Consider the following 18,730-nt stretch of genomic DNA (forward strand, 5'->3'; position numbering starts at 1 on the left):
CCTCTAGGTTTGTGATGGGGCTGGGTGGGTTCCTGTGCCCGAATGAGTCTATCACCTACAGCTCCTGAGCATGCAACAACATTGCATACAGAAGAACGTGATTAGATGTTGATTGTCACAGCGGACCCGTGTGTCAGTGTTGGAGAGTTACTGCAGATAAGAGATGTGTCTGTGTGTCCAAATGCTTTAATAGTCTCCTTGCTTGTTTATAGTTTTGTTTATAGTGAGATTGTGGATTCTATGTTGCCCGACATGCTGGGCTACAGCGTGGGGTGGTGCTGATAGTTTTACAGGGATTAACCTGGATTATTTTATATGTTTGAATTGTAGTCACATATTAAATAAGTCTTCTTAGTCTCTAGATGCTCAGTCGCTATTACAAACAGTACATTTATTCGTAGGCTTCACTATAAAGAATAAAGTATGTGCCGTCAGCTGATGGGTGCTTTGGCTCTACTTATTAGAGTCGTGGGGAACTTTCGTCCTTATTTCCAGTTTGTAAATCTAAGAACTCTAAAAGGCAAAAGCTGTTAAAATATTTTAGGAATACAAACTCTCTGGGGCGGCCGGATTTAATTCTCCCATTAACCCTTTAAGGCAGTTTATATTCTGTTATTTCCATATGAGAAAACCAAGGCTGAAAATTAGTGGCAATGTTTAGGTCTGTCAACCCATAATTTTTCTTCTTATCCAGACATTCTGTCCTTATTCCCATTGTTTCTAAAGTCTATATTATATAATGGATTATTGACTGTGCACAGCACTCTAGGATCTAGACCGGTTTTAGTCAGTTCTAGCTGTGGACCTCAGTAACTTGGTGTTTTGGAGAAAGCACCACTTCTCTGAGTCCAGTTTTTTTCTCTCATTAAGTCTACAGTACTTTAGAGACCTTTTCAGTAAACATTTGTAGACATGCGCAGGGTGAGTGAGCACATTCTGTGTGCTTAGTATAAAAACATCTGTGAGATGAGCACAGAGCAGCAACCTTCTTTGTAATAATAAGCTTTCCCAAACTGTGGCAGCATTTAATAGAAGTGGGGGCTACTTCTAGAAGTATTTTGGTTGCTGTGAAGTGACTAGCATGTGACAACATTGTGACAAGGTGCAGAGGTGTCATTCTTGAGTGACTTGGAGCTGGTAACATTCCCTTGCAGTCCATTGTGGGATTTAGGATCTCTTGTGCTGGTCTGATTCCTAGTGGGACAGGACTTCTGACACCTTTGGGGATGACAGAGCAGAGAACTCACACCTCTGCTATTATTGCTACTTGACCTGTTCTCTTTTTTCAGTGGCTATGGTAAAGTTCCTTTTGTAGGGCTTGTCAGAACTGACTTATAAAATGTCTGTGGTTTATTTTGTCTACACTTCTTCCTACTATAGCGGGTCAGAATGTCGAACCAAGACTGTCTCCCTGGCTATAGTTGAAGGAGATATTTAAAAATGAATTTTAAGAATAGTGCAAAAGCGGATAGTATTTTTCCCCAACCCAGAGGGAAGGATTGTATCCTCCAGGTGCAAGTCCCAGCATGGTAAGTGTCTTGCAATTTGGCTGTTTTTCTGTCTGTTGACATGGCTAGTTTTTATTCTTTTTTCTCCTCCATTAATTTTCTTCCTTCCTTATAATATATTTATATTATAATATCACCAGAGTGATGTTTCATATGTTTTATAAGTATAATTAAAAAAACAAGTACCTTTTCATGCATTTGAGTAAGTACAGATCATTGTTGAGTGGGCTGATTTGCTGGGGTAAGAGTGGTAAGCAGGACACAGGCAGAAGCTAAGGGAAGTGTATGCATGCTTCCAAACTTTATGCGTTCTCAAGTTGATCATCTGATGAAATTTTTTTCTATTTTTGGCAAAAGGTAAGGTAAATAGGTTTAAAACAAATTGTGCTCTGAAATGTGGGCATTCTCTGAAAGTCACCAAATGTCTTTCTCTGATTTACGGTTTCTTAGACCAGATAGGAATTTTCTTTTCTTTTTTTTTTTTAATTTTATTAACTTGAGTATTTCTTATATACATTTCGAGTGTTATTCCCTTTCCCGGTTTCCGGGCAAACATCCCCCTCCCCCCTCCCCTTCCTTATGGGTGTTCCCCTCCCAACCCTCCCCCCATTGCCGCCCTCCCCCCAACAGTCTAGTTCACTGGGGGTTCAGTCTTAGCAGGACCCAGGGCTTCCCCTTCCACTGGTGCTCTTACTAGGATATTCATTGCTACCTATGAGGTCAGAGTCCAGGGTCAGTCCATGTATAGTCTTTAGGTAGTGGCTTAGTCCCTGGAAGCTCTGGTTGCTTGGCATTGTTGTACATATGGGGTCTCGAGCCCCTTCAAGCTCTTCCAGTTCTTTCTCTGATTCCTTCAACGGGGGTTCTATTCTCAGTTCAGTGGTTTGCTGCTGGCATTCACCTCTGTATTTGCTGTATTCTGGCTGTGTCTCTCAGGAGCGAGCTACATCCGGCTCCTGTCGGTCTGCACTTCTTTGCTTCATCCATCTTGTCCAATTGGGTGGCTGTATATGTATGGGCCACATGTGGGGCAGGCTCTGAATGGGTGTTCCTTCAGTCTCTGTTTTAATCTTTGCCTCTCTCTTCCCTGCCAAGGGTATTCTTGTTCCCCTCTTAAAGAAGGCGTGAAACATTCACATTTTGATCATCCGTCTTGAGTTTCATTTGTTCTAGGCATCTAGGGTAATTCAAGCATTTGGGCTAATAGCCACTTATCAATGAGTGCATACCATGTATGTCTTTCTGTGATTGGGTTAGCTCACTCAGGATGATATTTTCCAGTTCCAACCATTTGCCTCAGATAGGAATTTTCAAAGTGGTTCATGTCTACACATTGAGGTGGTTAGGTCAACAAGCAGAGATGGTAATTAGAGTTTCTCACTTATAAACTCGGTATGATCCCATTTAAGAAAAAGATGGATAAGTAAGATTTTAATATTAAAATTCCTAGTATATTTGTGTAATAATAAAGAAAGCAATGCTTAAAATATCCTCACTTCAGTGTCCTGGAATGTAATAGTTTAAAAATCACTGAACAATTTGGGTGATTTCTCCAGTATATTGAATGATAATGTTTGGGACTTTCACAAGCCTCTAGGATTAAATCCAGAAAACCAGCTTATCAAAATAACATTCATTGTCCAAGTAGAATTAACAACAAGGAACTTTGTGTCATCATTATCGGATTATCATGACATATCAATAAAGGAGCAGAGGACACTCTTCTTAAGAATCAGCTGCTAGAGAATTTTAAGGTCACTATACATTAGTAAAGCAATAGTCAGATCATTTTGAGAAGTATACGATGCTTCTGCTATTGGTTTGGAGATAAATCTGCACCACTAGACAGAAATGTGTTACTAGCTTACTACAGTAAAGTACCTTACAGAATTTGAAAATTCTATTAACTTTCAGCCTGAGGTCTTTTTGCATACAAGTAAGAATTAGTTGCTTGTTTTTGATGCTTTTGCATATAAAATACTTTTGTCTTATTACCAACTAATAGCATGATCTTTTGGAAGGCATTATAAATGTCAGTTAAGTGAAGAGAAACCAACAGTGCAATCTTCATTTGGCACAGGTAGTAAACATCTATGGTCACTTGTCTGACAGATTTTGTACTGCCTGCTGCATGAGAAACCATTCTAACGTCAAAGACTGAAATGTTCGATAAGACAGGAATTGGTTAAATATGTATTTACAGTTTTGTTTTGCTGAAAGCAGTTAGTGCTCTTGACTAAATTCTCTGGAAGGTCGGGTGGAAGAAGAGTTAAGGGAGGCTTATTTATTTATCTATTTATCTGTTTATTATTTATTTGCTTTCAGTAGCATCTCTGGTCCTCTAGTCTTCCTCTCCCCTTCAGAGGAAAGCTTTGGAGCCGGTTCTAGGCTTTTGAATTTCCTCCCATCTATCCTGAACAGATTTTTTTATGTCCTTTTTAACTTGCTTGATAGGTAGATGCTGGTAATTTTGTTGAGACTTAGCCTACTCTTGGGAAGGCTGAGTTCTGATAAGGTCCATTGACCTTTTCACGTCTGCTCTAGTTATTGATATGATAAACAGACAGGGATGGGACTGGAGACTTAGTTCTATTTCTGCATCATTTGTTTTCATATGACACTGTTATTAAATGATCCATGCTTAAGCTCTGAAGTGTGCTCTCTTCACACCACATATCCTGAAGTCAGGCAACTCCTGAGTACAACAGCATTCCCTGGACTCACTCAGTATCTCTCATGTAGAAGTGCATACATGCTCTGAGCTCTGCTTGTTCAGCCCTGAGAACCCTACAAGGGCTTCTTTTCTAATATTTGTATCAAAGGGGAACATTGTCTATTTCTCATGAAGTTCTATTGTTGTAGGATGAGATTCTATTATGTAAAAGGCTTGCCTTATTTGAAAAAGCCAGAACTTGTGTTGTTCTTTCTTTGTGTTTGATTTTAAACATCTGTTGACCCAGGTGGAGAGGTAACGAGAGGTAGATCCCTGTGGCTTGCTGTCCAGCCAACCTAATCTACTTAAGGAATTCTAGGACAGTGAGAAACCTGACCTAAAGTTATGGTTGTCTTCTGAATTCTAAATGCTTGCACATGTGTATGTACCCCAACACATGTATACACATACATATATATACACACAAGACCAAAAATCTCTATTTGAAAAAGGGATATGTCTAACTCTTTGGATCCTGCTTGCAAATCAAGAGGAAAGATGTCCTGACAGATGTAGTTTTTAGTTTTATGCCAAGCAAGGCTTAGGAAAGATTGGCATAGATATACAACACAGTGATAAGAACATGGCTGAATAAGCAATATATAACTTAAAAATTGCAGCCACTACCCATGTAAAGATTGCCTACTTTGTAAAATATCTACTGCCAATTTTTGTAGCAAAATCCATGTCTCTTCACTGCTCAGTCCTACCCCTTGAAGCAGCTCTCTGATCTCTTCTGCTACAGAGCCTCTGAGACCAGAGAACAATACTGGCTGACTCACTTGAACTTAACATAGGCAGAGGAGGCCGTCCAATGATATCCTATGAGTGTTCAAGAAAAAGGAGTCCTACTTTACACAAGTTATGCTTCTGTTCTTGCCCACTGCATTTAGGAGTCACTGGTCTTAATGTGTAAACAGTGATTATATAATGTTTTTTATTTGATTGTGAGAAGTACAGTAATGATTCCTTTCAAATTATCCACTTCAAGTTACTGTGGTATGGTTATTTTAAGGTGGACAAGATTACAGATACTGCATTTGAAAGTTGGCACAAAAGAACTGCAACTTAGGAAAACAAGCAGCCCGACCTAGTGATTCTTGTTGGTTCTCTCAGTGCTTGGGGGGTAGAGATAGGTGGAGCAAGAGTTCAAGGACCCTGTCTCAGAAAACCCTAAAACATCCAAATGTAGAAGAGTGAACACCTGAATCATTTGTGCTTTTCTCATAAAGAAGTATCGATGCCTATCAGGGTGAAAAGTTCAGGTATTAGAAATTACGGCTTTGGAGGCAACTGTGCTCATTTGGTGTTGTCTAGTAGTCCGAGGGCTACTCTTGTACACACTGGCGCCCTTTTGTGGAATTGAGAGTACAGCCCAGGAAAAATAAGGTTTAAAGGGTATCCTGGAGAGGGAAGACAATAATTGAAACTGTTGTAGTAATTTTGCTTCTACACAGCGTAGAAAAAAATTCAGGAACTTTGAAAACTAGGTTTTTTTCTCTCTTTCTCTCATGCTTTAAATCCTGAGGTATCTTCTGGGAAAATATAAAGTGTCATTTGGGGTCATTTATCTTTACGGAATCAATTGCTAATTCCTTCCCAATGCCAACTGATGTATCTATAGTGTCCACTGTAGACATTAGACTTCCATCAACATGAACACGTAGTAACATGAATGTTGAAGGTGGGCCCGGTCCTGTAGCTGACCAGGCACGGTTTGCATTGACCCCTGACAGCAGCTTGTGAAATTGCTATTGTTACTTCCATTTTATGGGGAAGCATGAGAGGATGGACATGGCTACTCAGTACCCCAGCCTGATTAGGGGTTCACTGTGGAACTGTTACTGCTATGCGTTCATTTCTCAAAAGCACTGTCTGGATTAGTAATTGTCACTTTTCTGGAAACTGATCATTCAGAATTTTCTTAAAAAATGAGGGAGATGGTCAGTCTGGGAAGCTTCCTTTTGCTATGGAACTGAGTTCAAGTGCCACCACTCCTAGCTGTATTGTGTTTGTGCATTTCAGCCATCCTTAGTCAGGGTAAGCACTATAGCTTTCTCCATGACATTGTGTCTTCCGACGTTGAGTGGCTACTGGGATTAAGCTGAGTCCCCACAGATAGTTCTCTGATTCTTTGAACCAAATTCATAGTCTCTCCTCTTTTTGTCTTTGTTTCTTTGGAGGCATGAACTTTACATATGCCTTCTCACTCCTCTTGAGAGGAGTTTTGGTTGGCAGCTTCACAATTCCACCAGCTGAGTGAGAACTGTCTCCCCCCCCCATCCTCCTACCCTTCCCTCCCCTCCCCCTCCCTCTCCCCTCCCTGTCTCTCTCAGCATAGCCTCATGCATCTTCATTGTTCATTGTGTACCCCATTTTACCTTCTCAACATTTTAGAACAGGGGTTTCTTCATATTTGTGTAAACCCCAAGTTCAGGTTTTCATCTGTTGACCTCCTCTCTGGTCTCTCTGCCTTAGTTTTTCTTTTATATTAAAAGCAAAAGGGGTCCTACCAAAACTCCAAACAAATAAACTATATAATCTTGAAGGCAATTTAAAAAATATTCACTTATTTAACTTATGTCTGTGTGCCTCAGTGTATGTATGTGTACCACATGTGTGCAGGAACAAAGAATTGAAGGCAGTGTGAGCCACCATGTATGTGTTAGGAATCAATCCAGGTCATCTGTAAGAACAGCAAGTACTCTTAACTTCATTGACAGTTTTTTAGTTCCTTGAAGGCAATATTTGCTATTGAATCAAAGAACCAAGAGGGATTAGGAATCTCACTTTGGGTTATAGGTAGATAACATATATAAAAGTAGTCAGAGGAGGCCTCATTGAAAAGGTAGCATTTGAGAAAAAATTGAAAGAAAAATCAGTCATGCTTTTTTAAGACATTCAGAACATTGTAGATAGAGAACAACTGGGGGAAAGAAAGTCTCAGAAGCTGGAGCACAGGTCTGATTGGAGAACTTCAGAATCCTGACATCATCTCAGAATCATTTTGGGTCCTAAAAGGGAAATGCCAAGACCTCCCTTAAGGCCAGTAGACTGAGAACTTCCTGAAGCAAGGCCTTGGCCCTTATCTTTCCTTAATGCTTCATATATATTGTATCCTCATGCTTCCTTGGACATCCCAAGGCTAATTCATTTAAGACAGAACATCTTTTCTCTCTGTCAGAAGATCTTTCCATCCTTATATTTGGATCATGGGCTAGTGAAAGATCTGCCTTTCAAGTTGTGCTAGCATAAAAGGTTAGTGTTTCTCCCCTCACATCTCAAATTAGGATTCATTAGCAAATCATTTGGTCAGTTCTACCTGAAATTATGGCCATTGCAATACATGTAGTAACAGTCTTCTATTGGTCTCTTATACTTTATTGTTTCAAAACCATTGAAAGGGTTACCCTTGAAAATACAAATTGAGACTTTATTTTTGTTCTGTCTTTTGTATATCTATGCCTGTGTGCACAGGCAAGCATATATGTGGAGGCCAGAGGACATCTTGTTTTTTGAGACTGGACCCCTGTGGCCTGGATGTTATTAACTAGACTAAGATGATTTCCAGTGGTCCCCAGGCCTCTACGTGTATCCACTTTTCCAACACTGATGCATCCTTGGTAGCTCTCAATAGCTTTAACCATGAAGTGAAGCCTGAAGTGGGACTTTTCTGTGAAGTTGCAGATTATTAGCACTGAAAGGGAAGCATTCCTTGAGATAAGCTTTGTAATGATATCTCTCCAGCACTGTGTTCACTGCTCGTTCAAAACATAGCCATGCATTGCTTAAAGAAATACATTCCCAAAATGCATTGTCCAGAGAGTCCATCGCGCGAACACTGTAACATGTCTTTACCAAGGTGGCCCAGGTACACCTAGCCACATGCAGGGTACCATCACCTAAGCATCTCTCAAGTGTCACTGTGTTACTGAATGGCAAGAGCTGCAGCTCCTGGTGTCCACAGTAGACTGTGCTGTTTGTTTGTGGCACAGCTTTTACAAAGGTGTATTTTCTATGGCTGTTGTGACAAAGTCTCACAGCTGAGAAGATGAGTAACAATATTCTCCTTGACGGGAGCTCTGAGACATTGCATCGTTGTCAACAGCTATACAAAATTAATTAAGTATATTTCAACTTAAAGTTACATTTTACGTAGCAATAAATTAAGTACATTTAATGTTAGTACACTATTTTATGAATTTTATGTTATTCAAAACTAAACAGAGTTGCTAAATATCCATTTGTTAGTTTCGGCTTAGAGTGTAACAGAGTTTGTACTTAAGGTTCTGTGAACTGAGGAAGCTCGAGCACTTTGGATCTATGGAGCAGTGTAATAAGCCTCATTAGTTCCTGAACCCCTTCACTCATTCGGAGGCAGCTGCCCCTGTCCAGCTTCTCACACATGCTCCAGCATTTAGGCTTTACACTGCTTGTTTTCTCTGCCTAGGATGCTTCACGTTTCTGTTACTGGTATGACTACTTTTCTTCAAGCCTTGCTCAGGTGTTGTCTGTTCAAATAGGCTTCCTGTAACTACTTTCTGTATCAATACCTCTACCTATAACCCTAATTGGGATTCCCGTCCTCTTTTGATTCTTCTATTATCATAGCAAATTGCATATGATTATTTCTTCATGCTTATTCTTTTTTTTTTTTTTTTGGAGCTGAGGACCAAACCCAGGGCCTTGCGCTTGCTAGGCAAGTGCTCTACCACTGAGCTAAATCCCCAGCCCCCTCGTGCTTATTCTTTAGTTGGGCTTTGTTTACTGAAATATTCCAGGCCCCACATACATGTTCTTCCCTATGCACTCTTTCAGGTCCACAGTCCATGCCAGCCAAGCTCTGCAGTGCCCTGAAGAAGTAGGAGCTTTCTGAGCACTCTTGTCACACCTTTAGAGCGCTTGAGCTTTCGCTGCCTTCTATAACCCCTGACTCTCAGTTGCTGCTTCTGTCAGTTACACCCTGTGTTCTCATCAACGACTCAATAGGAAGATGTGATATCCGAAGCAGTCCCCTCCCTGAATCCTTCCGTTACCCTCCAACAATGCCATGTGGCTTACACATTCTAATTCATCATGACTGTGAAAAAAGTGACATCAGTAGGAGGTGACAGATACGTTACCTTCCATACTTTGCTTAGCAAAGGCAGGTGAGACAAACTCTCAGACAGTGGCTAGCAATGACTTCAGCTGTAATAGGCCCCCTCTGACATCTTCAAATTCACAGAATAGATAGGCACAGGACCAAAAAAACCAACAGACTCAAAGCAGTTTTCTTGGTAGGAAGGAAAGTCATTCAACATGAGCTTTAAGAGCATTCGTTTCCCAGGCCTTCAGGGACAGTACAGAACACAGTCCTCAGAGAATATAAACAACAAATCACTGAGAACTGCCATGCACCTCCATTAATTACACCTCTAGTAATACTAGTCGCCTGATGCTATCCGACACTGGTCTGGCACTCACTGTGTGGTAGTCACTCAGCTAAAGTGCGGTGTCCATGCTGTTCACCCACGACTCTGGGAGACGGGCAGACAGGAACCTGTGTTATACAGGGAAGCTTGAGGGGGGAGCTGCACATGGCCAATGGAACTCTAGGACCCAACTCCTGATTCTGTCTATCAGAAACAATCACTACTGCTAAGCCATCCACTGATGTACGTGTCCTCACTGATTCAAGAAATGCTTATCAAGTTCCTTATGGTCAGTTACTTGGAATATTTAAGTAAACAAATTACAGCCAAAGATAAACATGAGTCAAGAGGGTATGCTCTATAGATTCACAGTTCACAAATAAGGTAAAAAATACCTCTAAAAGAGAAGTTGTTTCCTGCTTGTGTTGGGCCTTCTATATCTTGCCCTGGGATAAGAACTTTTGACTTGATTAGGAATTGGGTAAAGTAGGCATATGATCATTATTTCTAGTGGTAGTCTGGCTAGGAGAGAAAACCGAAAATGTGTGGAAAAGGTTTTCCACTTATACCCAGTGGACATTAAAGAAGACCCAGTTCATTATAGGCAATGGGAAGTCTTGAACAACCGAAAAATTGAGAAATATGAAGTTACAAGAGCAAGTCAATACCTACGCAGAAGGTTATGTGAAACCATTTGTGGGAACGCCATTATTGCAGCTCTTTAAATTTTTTTTATCTTTATTAATTTGGGTATTTCTTATTTACATTTCGATTGTTATTCCCTTTCCTGGTTTCCAGGCCAACATCCCACTAACCCTTCTGCCTCCCCTTATCTATGGGTGTTCCCCTCCCCATCCGCTCCCCATTACCGCCCTCTCCCAACAATCACGTTCACTGGGGGTTCAGTCTTGGCAGGACCAAAGGCTTCCCCTTCCACTGGTGCTCTTACTAGGCTATTCATTGCTACCTATGAGGTCAGAGTCCAGGGTCAGTCCATGTATAGTCTTTGGGTAGTGGCTTAGTCCCTGGAAGCTCTGGTTGGTTAGCATTGTTGTTCATATGGGATCTCAAGCCCCTTCAAGCTCTTCCAGTCCTTTCTCCGATTCCTTCAACGGGGGTCCCGTTCTCAGTTCAGTGGTTTAGTGATGGCATTCACCTATGTATTTGCTGTATTCTGGCTGTGTCTCTCAGGAGCGATCTACATCCGGTTCCTGTCAACCTGCACTCCTTTGCTTCATCTATCTTATCTAGTTTGGTGACTGTATATGTATGGTCCACATGTGGGACAAGCTCTGAATGGGTGTTCCTTCTGCTTCTGTTCTAAACTTTGCCACCCTGTTCCCTGCCAAGGATATTCTTGTTCCCCTTTTAAAGAAGGAATGAAGCATTCGCATTTTGGTCATCCTTCTTGAGTTTCATGTGTTCTGTGCATCTAGGGTAATTCGAGCATTTGGGCTAATATCCACTTATCAATGAATGCATACCATGTGTGTTTTTCTGTGATTGGGTTACCACACTCAGAATGATATTTTCCAGTTCCATCCATTTGCCTATGAATTTCATAAAGTCATTGTTTTTGATAGCTGAGTAATATTCCATTGTGTAGATATACCAGATTTCCTATACCCATTCCTCTGTTGAAGGGCATCTGAGTTCTTTCCAGTTTCTGGCTATTATAAATAAAGCTGCTATGGACATAGTGGAGCACGTGCCTTTGTTATATGTTGGGGCATCTTTTAGGTATATGCCCAAGAGAGGTATAGCTGGGTCCTCAGGTAGATCAATGTCCAATTTTCTGAGGAACCTCCAGACTGATTTCCAGAGTGGTTGTACCAGTCTGCAATCCCACCAACAATGGAGGAGTGTTCCTCTTTCTCCACATCTTCGCCAGCATCTGCTGTCACCTGAATTTTGATCTTAGCCATTCTCACTGGTATGAGGTTAAATCTCAGAGTTGTTTTGATTTGCATTTCCCTTATGACTGAAGATGTTGAACATTTCTTTAGGTGTTTCTCAGCCATTCGGCATTCCTCAGTTGTGAATTCTTTGTTTAGCTCTGAACCCCATTTTTAATAGGGTTATTTGTCTCCCTGCAGTCTAACTTCTTGAGTTCTTTGAATATTTTGGACATAAGCCCTCTATCTGTTGTAGGATTGGTAAAGATCTTTTCCCAATCTGTTGGTTGCTGTTTTGTCCTAACAACAGTGTCCTTTGCCTTACAGAAGCTTTACAGTTTTATGAGATCCAATTTGTCGATTCTTGTTCTTAGAGCATAAGTCATTGGTGTTTTGTTCAGGAAATTTTCTCCAGTGCCTATGTGTTAAAGACTCTTGCCCACTTTTTCTTCTATTAGTTTGAGTGTATCTGGTTTGATGTGGAGGTCCTTGATCCACTTGGACTTAAGCTTTGTATAGGGTGATAAGCATGGATCGATCTGCATTCTTCTACATGCTGACCCCCGGTTAAACCAGCACCATTTGCTGAAAATGCTGTCTTTTTTCCATTGGTGGTTTTGTCTCCTTTGTCAAAAATCAAGTGACCATAGGTGTGTGGGTTCATTTCTGGGTCTTCAATTCTATTCCATTGGTCTATCTGTCTGTCTCTATACCAATACCATACAGGTTTTTTTAAATCACTATTGCTCTGTAATACTGCTTGAGTTCAGGGATAGTGATTCCCCTGGAAATCCTTTTATTGTTGAGGAGAGTTTTAGCTATCCTGTGTTTTTTGTTATTCCAGATGAATTTACAAATTTTTCTGTCTAACTCTCTGAAGAATTGGTTTGGTATTTTGATGGGGATTGCATTGAATCTGTAGATCGCTTTTGGTAAAAATGGCCATTTTTACTATATTAATCCTGCCAATCCATGAGCATGGGAGATCTTTCCATCTTTTGAGATCTTCTTCAATTTCCTTCTTTAGAGGTTTGAAGTTCTTATTGTACAGATCTTTCACTTGCTTGGTTAAAGTCACACCAAGGTATTTTATATTATTTGGGACTATTATGAAGGGTGTCTTTTCCCTAATTTCTTTCTCGGCTTGTTTCTCTTTTGTGTGGAGGAAGGCTACTGATTTATATGAGTTAATTTTATACCCAGCCATTTGCTGAAGGTGTTTATCAGGTTTAGTAGTTCTCTGATGAAACTTTTGGGATCACTTAAATATACTATCATATCATCTGCGAATAGTGATATTTTGACTTATTCTTTTCCAGCCTGTATCCCTTTGATCTCCTTTTGTTGTCTGATTGATATGGTTAGAACTTCTTGAACTGTATTGAATAAGTAGGGAGAGAGTGGACAGCTTTGTCTGGTCCCTGACTTTAGTGTGATTGTTTCAAGTTTCTCTCCATTTATTTTAATATTACCTACTGGTTTGCTGTATATGGCTTTTACTATGTTTAGGTGTGGGCCTTGAATTCCTATTCTTTCCAGGACTTTTATCATGAAGGGGTGTTGAATTTTGTCAAATGCTTTCTCAGCATCTAATGAAATGATCATGTGGTTTTTATCTTTCAGTTTGTTTATATAGTGGATCACATTGATGCTTTTCTGCATATTAAACCATCCCTGCATGCCTGGGGTGAAGCCTACTTGATCATGATGGGTGATTGTTTTGATGTGCTCTTGAATTCAGTTTGCAAGAATTTTACTGAGTATTTTTACGTCGATATTCATAAGGGAAATTGGTCTGAAATTCTTTTTCTTTGTTGGGTCTTCGTGTGGTTTAGGTATGAGAGTAATTGTGGCTTCATAGAAGGAATTTGGTAGTGATCCATCTGTTTCAATATTGTGCAATAGTTTGGATAGTATTGGTATTCTATGAAAGTCTGAAAGAATTCTGCAGTGAACCCTTGTAGACCTGGGCTCTTTTTGGTTGGGAGACCTTTAATGACTGCTTCTATTTCTTTAGATGGTATGGGGTTGTTTAAATGGTTTATCTGTTCCTGATTTAACTTTGGTACCTGGTATCTGTCTAGGAAATTGTCCATTTCCTCCAGATTTTCAAGTTTTGTTGAATATAGGCTTTTGTAGTAGGATCTGATGATTTTTTGAATTTCCTCTGAATCTGTAGTTATGTCTCCCTTTTCATTTCTGTTTTTGTTAATTTGGTCACACTCTCTGTGTCCTCTCGTTTGTCTGGCTAAGGGTTTATCTATCTTGTTGATTTTCTCAAAGAACCAGCTTTTGGTTCTATTGATTCTTTCTATGGTCCTTTTTGTTTCTACTTGGTTGATTATTTCCTGCAGTCTACTCCTCCTGGGTGTATTTGCTTCTTTTTGTTCTAGAGCTTTTAGGTGTGCTGTCAAGCTGCTGACATATGCTCTTTCCTGTTTCTTTCTGCAGGCACTCAGCGCTATGAGTTTTCCTCTTAGCATAGCTTTCATTGTGTCCTATAAGTTTGGGTATGTTGTACCTTTATTTTCATTAAATTCTAAGAAGTTTTAATTTCTTTCTTTAGTTCTTCCTTGACCAGGTTATCATTGAGTAGAGCATTGTTCAACTTCCATGTATATGTGGGCATTCTTCCCTTATTGTTGTTGAAGACCAGCTTTAGCTAGTGGTAGTCTGATAGGACATATGGGATTATTTCTATATTTCTGTATCTATTGAGGCCTGTTTTATGATCAATTATATGGTCAATTTTGGAGAAAGTACCATGAGTTGGTGAGAAGAAGGTATATCCTTTTGTTTTAGGATAGATTGTTCTATAAATATCTGTTAAGTCCATTGGGTTCATGACTTCTCTTAGTCTGTGTCTCAGTTTAATTTCTGTTTCCATGATCTGTCCATTGATGAGAGTGGGGTGTTGAAATCTCCTACTATTATTGTGTGATGTGCAATGTGTGCTTTGAGTTTTAGTAAGGTGTCTTTTATGTATGTGGGTGCCCTTGTATTTGGAGCATAGATATTTAGGATTGAGAGTTCATCTTGGTGGATTTTTCCTTTGATGAATATAAAGTGTCCTTCCTTATCTTTTTTGATGACTTTTGGTTGAAAATCAATTCTATTCGATATTAAAATGACTACCCCAGCTTTCTTCTTCTGACCATTTACTTGGAAAGTTGTTTTCCAGCCTTTCACTCTGAGGTAGTGTCTGTCTTTTTCTCTGAGGTGTGTTTCCTGTAGGCAGCAGAATGCAGGGTCCTCATTGCGGATCCAGTTTGTTATTCTTTTGTCTTTTTATTGGGGAATTGAGTCCATTGATGTTGAGAGATATTAAGGAATAGCGATTTTTGCTTCTTGTTATATTCATATTTGGATGTGAGGTTATGTTTGTGTGGTTTTCTTCTCTTTGTTTTGTTGCCAAGATGTTTAGTTTCTTACTTTTTCTAGGGTGTAGCTTGCCTCCTTATGTTGGGCTTTACCATTTATTATACTTTTGTAGGACTGGATTTGTAGAAAGATTCTTTGTAAATTTGGTTTTATCATGGACTGTCTTGGTTTTTCCATCTATGTTAATTGAGAGTTTTGCTGGATACAGTAAGCTGGGCTGGAATTTGTGTTCTCTTAGGGACTGTATGACATCTGTTCAGGATCTCTGGCTTTCATAGTCTCTAGTGAGAAATCTGGTGTGATTCTGATAGGTCTGCCTTTATATGTTACTTGACCTTTTTCCCTTCCTGCTTTTAATATTCTTTCTTTATTTTGTGCATTTGGTGTTTTGACTATTATGTGAAAGGAGTAGTTTCTTTTCTGGTCCAATCTATTTGGAGTTCTGTAGGATTCTTGTACGTTTATGGGCATCTCTTTCTTTTGGTTAGGGAAGTTTTCTTCTATGATTTTGTTGAAGATATTTACTGGTCCTTTGAGCTGGGAGTCTTCACTCTCTTCTATACCTATTATCCTTAGGTTTGATCTTCTCATTGAGTCCTGGATTTCATGTATGTTTTGGACCAGTAGCTTTTTCCGCTTTACATTATCTTTGACTGTTGAGTCAATGATTTCTATGGAATCTTCTGCTCCTGAGATTCTCTCTTCTATCTCTTGTATTCTGTTGGTGAAGCTTGTATCTATGGCTCCTTGTCTCTTCTTTTGGTTTTCTATATGCAGGGTTGTCTCCCTTTGTGCTTTCTTTATTCCTTCTATTTCCATTTTTAATTCCTTCAACTGTTTGATTGTGTTTCCTGGAATTCTTTCAGGGATTTTTGTGATTCCTCTCTATAGGCTTATATTTGTTTATGTTTTCCTGCATTTCTCTAAGGGAGTTCTTTATGTCTTTCTGAAGTCCTCCATCATCCTGGTCAAATGTGATTTAAAATCAAGATCTTGCTTTTCTGGTGTGTTTGGATATTCAGTGTTTGCTTTGGTGGGAGAATTGGGCTCCGATGATGCCATGTAGTCTGGGTTTCTGTTGCTTGCGTTCCTGGGCTTGCCTCTCGCCTTCAGGTTGTCTCTGGTGTTCTTGTTCTGCTATTTCTGACAGTGGCTAGACCGTCCTATAGGCCTGTATGTCAGGAGTGCTGTAGACCTGTTTTCCTGTCTCCTTTCAGCCAGTTATGGGAACAGAGTGTTCTGCTTTCAGGCGTGTAGTCTTTCCTGTCTACAGGTGTTCAGGTGTTCCTGTGGGTGTGTGTCCTGAGTCCACCACGCAGGTCACTTGCAGCAGAAAAGTTGTTCTTACCTCTGGTCCTGGGGCTGAAGTTGCTCCTGGGGTGCTGCTTTTCAGCTCTCTGTGAGGGAGACAACCAGAAGGGCCTGCCCCGCCTTTTCCTGGGTCCCTGTGCACCCTGGTGTTAGGTGTTTTCCTCTGGAGTCAGAAATGTGGGCAGAGTGTAGTCTCTTCTGGCTTCTGAGGCATGTCTGCCCCTGTGAAGGTTTAGCTCTCCTTCCCATGGGATTTCGGTGCAGGGAGCTGTTGACCAGGTCCCTTCAGATCCGGGCGGTGTCCGGACTGTAGGGGACCTGCCGCTTGAGTGCCCCTATCTTACTGTTTCCAGAGCCCCTATACAGTTTCCTCTTGGGCCAGGGATGTGGGCAGGGGTGGGCAGTATTGGTGGTCTCTCCTGCTCTGCAGTCTCAGGAGTGCCCACCTTTCTGGGCAGTAAGCTCTCTCTCCCAAGGTGTTTGGGAGCAGGGAGCTGTGGGCCGGGATCAGAGAGTTTAGGACTCCAGCTAAAATCCGTAAGGATCTGGTCCCAGAGGAATTTTGCCTTTGTGTGTCCTGAGTCCACCAGGCAGGTCACTTGGAGCAGAAAAGTTGGTCTTACCTGTAGTCCCGTCACTGAAGTTGCTCCTGCGGGGCTGCGTTTGAGCTCTCCATGAGGGCGGCCGCTCTAAGTTTTTAAGAAACGTTTTAGGAAATAAGGTTGCCAGACAAGATGTAGAATTCCCAGTTAATCTGGAGTTTCAGATAAACAATAATTTAAAAACTGATTCTTTCAATATTTGATAGAGTTGTTAGATATGTGTACATGAAACACTGTTTTATACTTACCTGAAACTTAGACACCCAGGCACTTGTTACTTTTATTTGGAATATCTAATAATCTGTTAAATACAAATGCTTTGTGAAGGCACAGTGATCAGACTCCAAGATCTGCTCTGGATTGTTGAGAGTTGCCATAGTTACTTGGCTGTGGTAAATAAAGGACCCATTGAAGTGTTTCCTAGAGTACAGGGATGGGGAGACACAAGTAATTGGTAGAGATCTTACTTCATGAGATTGCAAAGGCAAAAAGAGGAGTAGGCTGGAAAGGGAGACATCTAACTACTGAAACATCTGGTATGCAACAGACTAGAGGAACCCTGTTTTGTGTATTTAAGAAAAAAGAATGGGGTGTTATCTCCCTGAGGGATCCTACAGTCTGCTGTATCAAGTATGAACAAGGCAGGACTGCTTTGTGTTTTATTCCCACCATACACAGTGGATCCTATGTTCTGACTCCTGTTTATATGTGGTTGTGAAAGCATTACAGAATGCCTAACAGTAAACAGGGCTAAGAATGTGAGGTCATAGTAACATGACCTCACAGGGAGTCGGGTCCTTGGAAGGCTGGGTAGATGAGTGGAACTGGAGTTAAAGTGAAGAACAGGAAGAAGGAGGAGGCTCTGTAAGATGTGTGGGCCAGGAATGCCCTAGCAGTTGTCATGGGCCTAATATTGTGCCGCCTCCATTGCTGGTAAGTGTGTATCAAGGTCATGATGTTGTGTTGATTTATGATGTTACTTGTTCATTGTTCTAAAAGAGGATTCAGAAAAGTGTGATTACATAGATTCTAAAATGGCGCCTTTCCTGCCCCCGTGAAGAAGATGAAGTAAGCTAGGTTGGGCAAGAGGAAGAAGGAAGAAGCAGATGTGTGGCACGAGGACTTCGAGAAAAACGAGCAGAGCTTTATTAGGAGGTTTTCAGTTTTGTAATTGGGTCTGAACAAGATCAATCTGTTGAATTTGTCAAGTAATTAAAGCTGCATGGAGTGATTAATAAAAGAAGCCGTGGACATGCTGAGAAATTAACAGTTGTTAGTGATGTACTGGTAAAGAAGATTCTTTGGCATTTGTTTTTAGTACATTATTGGAATATGTAGGAAAACACAACTCCAGAAAGTAAGTGTGTGTGTGTGTGTGTGAGTGTGTGTGTGCGCGCGCGTGCCTGTAACTAACTTGATTGTAACCAACATTGTTCTTGGTATACATAGTTTACATTCTACTATTTTTGTGGCTAAAATCTATTCATTTCCTTACTAGGAAATTTCTAAGAGTTTATTTATATAAGTAGGTTCTAATTAATATAGGTTTTTCAGAAAATGATTGACAGTTTTAACTTTCTAAGTGAATTCAGGAGACAACCCTTGAAATATTCATTTTAATGAAATGCTCATCATAAGAAAGCACTTTGTTGTTATTGGTATACCTTTTCTGTTGGAAATGGAAGGCTGCTTATTGTTTAAGAAAGATGATCATGAATTCTGATTTGTATATTTCTGAATAGCTCATTGTTTGCAATTGATAATGGTTTGTAATTTGACTTAAAGATGAAAATATGGGTTGGTCCTCCTCTATTTTATACTCTGGATTTCCCCTGTGGATTTCTTTCCAGGAACAAGTAAGTTGACATGTGCACTGGAATACATTTTCACATAGGTGGGTGTAAAA

At 40.3% G+C, this 18,730-nt stretch overlaps 1 protein-coding gene across 32 annotated transcripts in view; it reads left to right on the plus strand.

Annotated features, from left to right (window-relative positions):
• Positions 1 to 18,730, plus strand: part of Psd3 (pleckstrin and Sec7 domain containing 3) — a 557,293-nt gene that overhangs the window by 318,213 nt on the left and 220,350 nt on the right. For 2 of the 32 annotated variants that reach the window (XR_015639412.1, XM_087588297.1), the window contains exon 1: positions 15,662 to 17,757. Coding sequence is in view for 2 of the 3 variants with exons in the window: in XM_087588297.1 (XP_087444423.1) it covers positions 17,726 to 17,757 (32 nt within the window). In the remaining variant the exon portion in view is untranslated. 32 annotated transcript variants of the gene reach the window in all.

This window comes from Rattus norvegicus, chromosome 16, assembly GCF_021556685.1.
Source record: "Rattus norvegicus strain SHRSP/BbbUtx chromosome 16, alternate assembly SHRSP_T2T, whole genome shotgun sequence".
NCBI lineage: Eukaryota > Metazoa > Chordata > Mammalia > Rodentia > Muridae > Rattus > Rattus norvegicus.